Source organism: Excalfactoria chinensis, chromosome 4, assembly GCF_039878825.1.
Source record: "Excalfactoria chinensis isolate bCotChi1 chromosome 4, bCotChi1.hap2, whole genome shotgun sequence".
In the NCBI taxonomy this organism is placed as follows: domain Eukaryota; kingdom Metazoa; phylum Chordata; class Aves; order Galliformes; family Phasianidae; genus Excalfactoria; species Excalfactoria chinensis.
In genome coordinates this window covers 53,759,322-53,768,776 of record NC_092828.1, presented here as the reverse complement: position 1 = coordinate 53,768,776, position 9,455 = coordinate 53,759,322, and the positions used below count along the sequence as shown (strand labels likewise).

Below are 9,455 nucleotides of genomic sequence, written 5' to 3'. Positions count from 1 at the left end.
AATACTGAACAACTCCAGGGTCATGTCTCCCCTCCACTCATCCCCTACAGCTGCAGAACAAGCTGGCCCACCAGAAAGAACACCTTTGTTTTCTCTATCCCTTGCACAAGAAAGGACAAAGAAAAGGGAAGCTCTGGATCAAGCTTCAAGGTGCACGCTGTGGTGGTGCTTTGAGCAATCTCAGCTTATCTAGATCTCGGGCTCCCCTTTCAGTTCTTCTAGCAAGAGCCACTTAGGGCCTCTTACCCATTATTTTGGGAAAGGCACTGGAAATACTTCCTAAGATGGGCAGAATGAGAGGGAAATTGTTTAAGGTGCTAGCTTGTTTTTTGTTGTTGTTGTTTTTTAAGTGAAAGATTATAGGTACTTCTGACAGCAGAAAAGCAGAAGCATCAAGACATCAAGCTGCATTCAGAAGACTAGAAACAGCTGCAAGCATAAATCCAGCGACACCCAGAACACTTGCCTATAACGAGCCCTACCTTTACCTCTAACAGGAGATCCCACTTGTCAGATGTGAAAACAGACCATTTGCAAAACTCATCCCAGCACCACAGCAGAGCTGCAGATGGGTGGATAAGCAGAGAACACCTCATAGCAGCTTTCAAAGCTGATAGCAGCAAGGCTGAGAAAAGGTTCACATCCAGCAGGAAGCTGCACACCAAAGACTCCTTTTTCTTTGCAAAGAGCTTCTCAAAAACTTTTGGAGGGTCCAAGAAGCACCTTAAGTACCACACAAGTTAAACAGCAAAGAAGAAAGGAAGCAAAATATACTTCTAGTATATATATTCAACTATAACTTATGGTAATTAACAAATACAGCCATTTATTTTTGTTTTCAAGTGAAACAAGACCCCGTAGGTTTATTACATACAGTCAAGGTACTCTATTTCAGAAGTGAGCTTCCAGGTACAGACTTGCAGTAAGAAGTTTGAGTGTACAGTATTTGTATCATACAGAGTACACAATAAATTAATATCTACATGCAACATACCTACAAAAAGTTACATACAAGGTAAAAAAATACAGTATTTTCTGCTCATTTTTTGTTTTAAATTTTTTTTTTTCTGTACATTTTTACATTTTTATTTACATTTTTTTGTAAACTTTTTTTGTATTTTTATGAAACTGAAATCATGTAACAGTTACAAACTGACGGCACCGCTCATATCCTAAAACAATTCTTACATCTACAAGACAGCCTTTAGTTTGCTCCTTCATTTCTACTTTGGCACCACCACACTTCACACCATTATTCTGAGTTAATTCATCTGCTTACTACCTAACCGTATTCTCAGTACAGAGAAATGCGATCACACTTCAGTTTGTGTGCTTTGATAAGTTCAAGAAAACCCATTACATTAACTACTTCATCAACATCACATTTACCTGATATTACTGCATAATATCAACTTCTCCTGCACTAACTGCTTTACATAAGCATGCAAACAGGTCTGATTATGACTCAATCAATAACATGAATATACTGAAATAAACTACAAGGGTTAAATATTAAAAGGAATGTAGACGTATCAAGATTTACCGTGTCAAGAAGTCTAAGCTAATAGTATGGACTGACATGTTAACACTAAGTCTAAACACACCGTGGGTTTCAGCATAAGCTAATTTGTATTAAAGAAAACATGAAAAGTAAGCCCTGTCACACTATCATTTTTAGTAAAAGCTTGTATTGACTAGAACCTTCCACTCCTACCACGCACACTCAATTCAGAACAGGGGTTCCTAAAGTCCATGAGAAACTAAGCCTTAAAGAAGAAACACTTGAAATACACAAGAACCTGCTGAAAAAGAGCACAGCACATGAAGTGTTAAAGCAGTTTCAGTATCCAAAAAGCCCATTAGACTGCGAATCATCACTTCAGCATGGTACTATATATGCAATAATCCCACTCAGCCAATTTAACCACAAAACACTGAAGAGTGGAGGGACCCTCACAGGAGGGCTCTGTGCTGATCTCCTGCTCCAAGAAGCACCAATACTGAACTTTGATCTTGCCACTCAAGATTTTGTCACAACAAGTCCTGAAAACCTCCTAAGACAAAAACTACCAAAGACTACACAGAGCTCTTCTTTGTCCATTCCATGCTTGACTGTACCCATAGAACAAGTTTTCCATTGCTTTAATTGAAAGCCTCCTATTACAATTTGTTCATGGCACTGCTTATTCTTGTTCCATGCATCTCAGTCAAAAAACCCTGAAACGATCTTCTCAGCAACCCTCTCTACTTCTATCAGAAGGTTGCTGCTCAATCCTACCACACGCCCTCTTTGCCAAGCTGCATTAAGCCCACACTTCCCTCAGCCTCTCCTCACAGTCCCTGTGCCTCAAAATCCCTTGAGCATCCTGGCAGCTCCATGGCAGATTGGCACAGGTGACCAATATCTTGGACCAAAAACTGGACAGCGTTCCATGCAAGAATGAATGTCAAGGGAAGGAAAAAAAACCTACTTCCCTCAACCTTGTTCACCTGTTCAAGTAGCCCAGTGAGCCATCAGCTTTCACTGCTGCCACGACACTCCGCTGCTTAGGTTAGCTGTTAAGCATCAAGGAACACCAGGTACAGGACTGTGTTTATCCCCAAGATGACAAAACTAGACATCAACTTCTGATCTTTTTTGTTTTTTTTTGGTTTTTTTTTTGCTGAAATGAGACCTGAATGGAAGTTTTTTCCTTTAAAATTAGAACACAAACCACAAGGCAGGCATCCAAAGCATTGTAGTATCACAGCAACTCTTGCCTTGATACAGTTAACAGAATACCACAATCCCATTTATTATTGCCAAAAGACTAGGGTGCATTAAAAATCTTAACCTACTACAATCAAGACTTAATGCAAAGACTGAGAATTAAGAGTCTGCCACTTTGTTTTAGGTTTGAGTTCAAAGAAGAAGGTGCCTTCCAGATCACTAGGAGGAGAACTGCTAAGGCTTTCTTCTCCACTGCTCATATCTTCACAGGAGTCTTCACTAAAAGGAACAGTAGGAAAGATTAGCATTTCCAGATAATGAGAACACCCCACAATTTAAATGCCTGGAAAGTATAACCAACCTTTCGCTTTCATTGAAACAGCCACCCTCTGGTATTGTCGGCAACTCGGGAACACTGTAGTAACTGTTCTGTAGGTTCTGGGCTGTGCGCCTTGAAACAATCCAAACTAGCTTTTTATGATCAGGTTTGCAACATTCAGGAGAAGAATAGTCTGCCAGGCATTTTGAGACCAGTTCCCTCCAGTAAAGCAGGTCACAATCACTTATCTGAAAAGTGGGAAACAAAAACACCAAACTATTTATTATATCAAAACATAGCCACTCTCTCCACTTTACCTTAAGGAAATGACTTCATGAAAAACATTCCTAACTTTCAAAGCTTTGCTGCTTTTGAAGCTGAATTCCTGTACAGCTCCTAGAAATGCCTCTGTCTCAGCTTGAGTAACAGTTGGCCTGTCAGCAGTTGTCAACATTTTCATCATTCCCAAACAAAAAATAACTGATACTTTTGGTCTCCATTAAGCATTTTGAGACTTTACACTAATATAGCACAGCAAAACTAACAGAAGACAGCCTAAGTGGGTCCTATTTGGAGATGTTTTACTGCCATGTAATAATGTCATCTTTATAAAATGCTTTAAGGAACTACTTCCATCCCCCTCAAGGCACTGGGTTAGTTCAATTTGACTACAACAGTTTTAGACTATGGCCAGTTACAACATGCAGCTTATAGCTATAAATTCTGTTAGTTACTGGGGCAAAGAGAACCAGCCCAGCAGACATTCTGGTCATACAAATGGAATGGAAGCCTCTCTAGTACAAGAGAAATCAGCTGCCTGTTAGAACGTGTTGTATATTAGATTAGCACTTCTTCTCATTTTATACATTTAACCTAGTTTTTAAACTATAATCCTTTTACATGCCAAGTAGCTGCCAAGATGTGCTGATGAGAAATGACTATTTGACCTCATTCACTACTAAGCAACAGTTACTTGTATTTGGCATTCTACCAATGAAACAGAAGAGTTTCAGACTTGCCTTAAAGGCCTGTTTTACATTGCATGTTTTAGCTGATGCCAAACACTACCTGTTGAAGACTGCATGCTGACAGAGGTACCTTAAACGTAACACCAAATATTAGCCCTACCAGTCCCAACAACTGCAAAATTAACCACAAAACATTTACCTTTGAGTGCTTTTGAACACGCAGAAGTATCTCAAACAGCTCAACAGATTTCAAAGATTGAACTTCAAGAGTGAGAAGGCACAAGGCCAAGACAGACGGCTAGAATGACAAAAAGATGCTGCTCAGCATTCTTTAATTGAAGTCCAAATGGAAGTCAAAGAAAAGCTGCCTTTACTTACTTTTGCCTTAGAAAAGACAAGACGACAGTTGCAAGCTTTTAGCTGTGCTTCCAATTTGTCAAGATTCAATACTTCTTTCCTATAAGACATCCAAGAGAAGGAGCATTCATATCAACAAGCATGAACACATCAGGAAGTCACAACTGAGCAATAGCCTCCTCTTCAGCCAACATCACTATAAGGTGCAGCTGAAGAGAAAAAGGCCTTTGCAAACTGAGTACTGACACACAATTCAACTCACCTTTCTGAGGTATGACAGAGTACAATAGTATGGTACAAGTGCAAGAAGGTTAAGGCAGTAGTAGCTTTAAATTCAAAGTGCAACTTTTCTGAAATTATCTTTTCCATCCGTTTCAGGTCGGACACAGTGCATTTACATTGGCTGATTCGGATAATCTCATGAGCAGATGGAATATTGCATTCTTCTTCAACCACCCGGGCAGCCAGTTGAAAACAACAAACTCCAATGCAAGACAAATGCTTCGGTTTCACCTAAAAACAAGAGGCAACACTGAGTACCTCCCACCTACCTATGCTTATCAAACAGGGAAATAAACAGCTCACCCAGCCTAGGGTGAGTAATTTTGAAATATTTACATTTCAACAGAGAGATTTAGTTCCTCATCTAAACTCGATGAGGTGTTTGAGTTGACTGCCCTCATTACTAGTTTCACCACTTAAGTTTCAACAAAACACAGCTGGCACAGCCAATAAAGCAGCATCAATCTGTTACAGGCAAACTGAAGGCAGGATCAACAGCCAAGCACCCTCTATCGAAGTTGTTCCTCCTCACTACACTACAAAGACATTAACAGTGAGAACTGTAGTACCTCACTTCTCCAACCGGCAGTGCTCACCTACCCTCTTCTAAAGCCTACACAGATCCGGTCTGAGCTTGTTCTAGGCAGTCCTAGCCCCCCTCAACTCATTCCTACCTCTGCTATTCTCTGCCATATAAGAAGACAGAGTTTCGCACAGCCTGGAAGACTGTCAGGCCAGAGAACTTCAGGCATTCATTTTGCCAGCTTAGTAATTGGCAACTGATTTCTGTTGGAATTGTCTGCCACAAAGCAGCGCAAACAAAAGAACAACCAGAAAAATCATCTTTTGGCATTAGATCCAGCTCTACGCTAAGCACTGGCACAGTGCCTGTAAGTTTTTAAACACAAATTGCTTACTTTGCTCTTCGTTACCTCCTGCTCTCTTGGTCTTCTACATCTACCTGGTGAAGGCTACTGACTTAGTGGGGCAAGCAACTGTGCTACTACTTATCTTTAAAGACAAGGTGAAGCCATAACAAAAAATTTAATATGTCACCAAAATACAAGCTAACACTTCATGCAACAACTGCTCTTCAAACCCCACACAGAAGCACTTGGTCAATACTGTAATGCAATTAAATAAGCACAGCTCTCTCCTAACTCCCAGCTTCCTTTTGCTATAAGGAAAGCTCAGACAGAACCTATGTTCCCAGTGACACTACAGCAGGTCCTCTTCCCCTCAGAATACCTTCATAAGAGCCAGGAATCTGTCCAGGATGTTAACAGCCAAAACAAACGTTTCAGTTGCAAACCCAAAGAAGTTGGTCAGACTCCAGAGATCTTCTACCTTGGCATTCCTTTGTCTCGGACACAGAGTGTTTTCATTCTGCAGCAAGAAAAGTCAAATTGCAATAGCAGTGACAGTGAGGACTGCCAGACCTCCCAAAGATAAGCTTTACTTTGGTCAAAGGTAAGATTTCCTTAAAATCTGCCCTCAAATGCTTTCTATTACTTTCTTTTAACAATAAAATTCCACTTAACGCACTCGAGGCTCGTTACAGCCCCGAGGTGCGCAGACACTACCAGGTCCCACCGCCACCCAGCACATCCACACCGCCGGGCACACACTCCTTACCAGATGACGGTTCTCACGGCTGTGCCCCGCTGACTCCCAGCCTTAGGAAAAATGCGATCAAACCCAACCCAGCTTATTCCCCCCCGCCTGTTAAAGAGCGAGAGGCTGTGCCTCCAAACGCAGCCCGTCGGCCCGGCAGCCCCCCGCCCCCACAGCTCCTCACCTCGGCCGCGCACTCGATGAGGCTGATCCCCCTCTCGCGGGGCTGGAAGCGGCCCTCCAGCTCCAGGTGGAGGTTCAGCTGCCGGAACAGCCGCAGCGCCTCGCTGCCCATCTCCGGGTCGGCCGGGCGGCGGCGGCGGCCCCTGGCGGCGCGGACAAAGGGAACCGGGCGCCCGCCCCTCGCCGAGGGGTGATCCCACAGCGCCGGGAACGCGAACCGCGGGCCCCGGGGGGCTCCTCGGCGGCAGGGAGAAGGAGCCCGGTTCCCGTCACCGCACGGACGCGGGTGGGCTCCGCCGCGGGCACCGCATCCAGGCGGGGCGGCCCGCGCCCCCGCCGGCGGCCGGCCCCGCTCGCCGCCCCGCAGCGAGTCACGGCGCTGCCCGCGGCACCGACACCATCCCCGGCCCCGCGGAGCTGCCGCCGCCGCCGCCGCCGCCCCGGCCCCGCATCAAAATGGAGGCGGCGCGGCCCCGCCCCCGTGTTTTTGTTCTGCCGGCCCGCAGATGGCCCCGCGCGGAGCGCTCCCGGCGAGGCCCGGCCGGCGAAGCGCCTCGCGGAGGTAAAATAGTTCGCGGGCAGCTGCGCACCCTAGCGGAACCCCGAGAAGCTCCGGAGATCAGGACCCGCCGTGATCACGCAGCAGCTCCTCCGGTCACCGGAACCTGAGCAGAACAGCTCTTCTTCGGAAGGAATGCTGGGTCCTGGCGGATGAATACACCACAGAGCCGATGCACTCCTTTAAAGGGCCCCGGGACCTTTGTGCCGCCTTCTCTGGTTTTAAAAAGTCCGCCCAAACCTTCCCCCATTCTGATTGGCCCGCGCTCCCCGGCGGCTGATTGGCTGGCGGCTCTGCCTCTCCCCCTCCCCTTCTTTATCCATGGCGTTCTGTTGTTTACCGTCAGCGATTGGTCGTCGAGCGAGGGTGGGTCTCTCCTGATTGGCCGAGAGAGTGCTACCTCTGCCCCGCCTACAGCTGAAGGCCTTAGCAACCGGCACGGGCTGCGGGTGGTTGGAGGATGTGCTGGTGTCTGTCTGACCCTTAGCTGGCGGCTGAGTGGCCTCAGTATTACTTTGTCTGCTTATTAAAACACATGGGTTTATGTAATCGTTGGTACAACAGCAACAAACAAAAGTCTGACCTGACAAAGCGTGTACAGGTACAGCTGTGTTTGGGCTCAGCGGTGGTGTCAGAGATGTCAACTGGGCCTCCTGGTGTGAGGGTTTTCAAAGTGAGATGACAAACCTTCACAGTCAAGGGACGTGTGGTAACTGGCACTCCAACAGCACATAGAGCCTGCCTACTCAGAGCCCCAGTCAGCCAGGTAAGAACAAAGGGGTCATTTGGAACAGTGGTTTTTCTCTGAACCGCTTAAACAAAGAGCTCTACACACCTGGCAGCCAGTAATTAACCTACGTGCCCTACTGCAATCTGTTACACTGCTGAGGGGGACAGTGACACCAGGAAAGCAGCAGATCTGCTAAACCTGGCTAGCAAAAAACACTGGAGTTGTGACTGTGTCTCTAAGCCCAAGGTGCTGCTGTATGATGAATAGGAGCTTAGCCTAATTCCAGGGAAAAACATGTCCAATTTAGCCAACGTGCATTTTTCTGCAGTGACGCAGAAGGCAACTGCTCATGCATGGCTTGGTGTATTCATCAAGCATAATTCAAGCTCATTTGAGACTATGAGTAAGGCATCAAACGCTAAGAGAGCCTGCATCAAATGAAATTAGCCCTAGAATCCTTCCCCGCCTTGAGAACTGCTTGTTCTTTCTTTCACAGTTCCTTAAGAGGCATCTTAGGAGATAAGAAAAACCCTCCATTTAATGGCATGGAATGATCTGACAGTCGTGTGGTTGATTTTTTTAGCAGAGTGGAGTAAAGTAGGCCCTTTAAGGAAAGAAAATACCCTCTAAGGAAATAAAATACCCTTAGTGTGTACATTTTTATACATACATTAGAAAATCTATCTAAAGGTTTTGTGTATGCAGCTCAGAAGTATTTTGCAGATTGTTTTACTTTGAGAAGCAGAGAAACCAGTTTGTGGTGATAAAAGATTTCACTTTATGCCTTGTGCTAATGGCATTTAGTCAAGCTCAGAATTCACAAATAAACAAATTTATTCAGATTTATTATATGCTTTCTCAGTGAAAGAGTGCAAGGCTTGCCAATCGAGGCACTATGATGCTGGTGCTAAGGACAAAGTCTGCTGGCAACATGAGCACACGTAGAGACAAGTAAAGATAGTGCATGGATGTCTCAATGACCCCATCCCAAGTTCAAAATAGCTGTTGAAATTTGGAAGGGAGGGTGCAGAGAAAAAGAGACCCAGCTTATTTGCTCAGTAGAAGGGAGCTATACTTAGCAGAAAATATTCTGAGCAGACAAGATCCAAACACAAACCAATGGAGACAGGATAAGTGTAGAACAGACTAAATGCTTTTAACGATGGTGATTTTGTTTTGCTGCCGCAACATATGGCAGAGCATCTAACAATACTAATGGCTGGATGAGAGGAACTTTCAGAACAGGAGGAAGCTTACCGCAAAAGGAAATGCAAGTTGGTCTATGCAAGAGCACTTATAGCAGTATAGCTCAGTTCTTTAGGTGCAGTTGCTTTGTTTTGCAAAGACAAAGTTCACATGTTTTTGGATGGGAGTCCTGACACACTTTCCAGACCCATCCTTACAGTGTTGCTGGAAGCCTGTTTTCTTTATTTGGCCATTTATCTAAGCTGCAGGGCCCGGCATGCACAGCTGACTGCAGGGCACATTCAGCAAATGAGCTTGCATTTCTGGGACAGGCCAAATGCAAAGAATCCTGCATATATCCAGAGCTGGTCATATATACCCTAGAACTCTGGTCATATAAACCCTATACTGAAAGCCTTTATCATTTGTTTATAGTTTAGACAGTCATAGACACTTAACATTATGTATGCATGTAAGCTGGTATGAAGCTGCTATGTACTGATACCACATTGTTTCCTGAAAAAGGGCAGCTCTACTTGTACAATGTG

The 9,455-nt window shown here is 44.9% G+C and overlaps 1 protein-coding gene across 1 annotated transcript; it reads right to left on the bottom strand.

Moving 5' to 3' along the window:
* Positions 1-778: 778 nt before the first annotated feature.
* CCNG2 (cyclin G2) lies at positions 779-6,876 on the bottom strand. The gene is made up of 7 exons (XM_072336202.1): positions 6,435-6,876; positions 5,885-6,022; positions 4,617-4,867; positions 4,376-4,454; positions 4,197-4,295; positions 3,072-3,277; positions 779-2,989 (listed from the first exon to the last, which is right to left on the bottom strand). Exons 1-7 carry the CDS (start codon positions 6,543-6,545, stop codon positions 2,851-2,853), a joined length of 1,023 nt encoding a protein of 340 aa, XP_072192303.1. The 5' UTR covers positions 6,546-6,876; the 3' UTR covers positions 779-2,850.
* Positions 6,877-9,455: the final 2,579 nt, after the last annotated feature.

What these genes read in the sequence shown, in the direction of transcription:
- CCNG2 (XM_072336202.1), bottom strand. Translation starts at nt 6,545, where the DNA reads ATGGGCAGCGAGGCGCTGCGGCTGTTCCGGCAGCTGAACCTCCACCTG. An exon ending in GTGTTCAAAAGCACTCAAAG is followed by an intron (nt 3,278 to 4,196) that starts GTAAATGTTTTG and finishes CCCACTTTTCAG; the next exon opens with ATAAGTGATTGTGACCTGCT. An exon ending in TGTTTCAATGAAAGCGAAAG is followed by an intron (nt 2,990 to 3,071) that starts GTTGGTTATACT and finishes TGTTCCTTTTAG; the next exon opens with TGAAGACTCCTGTGAAGATA.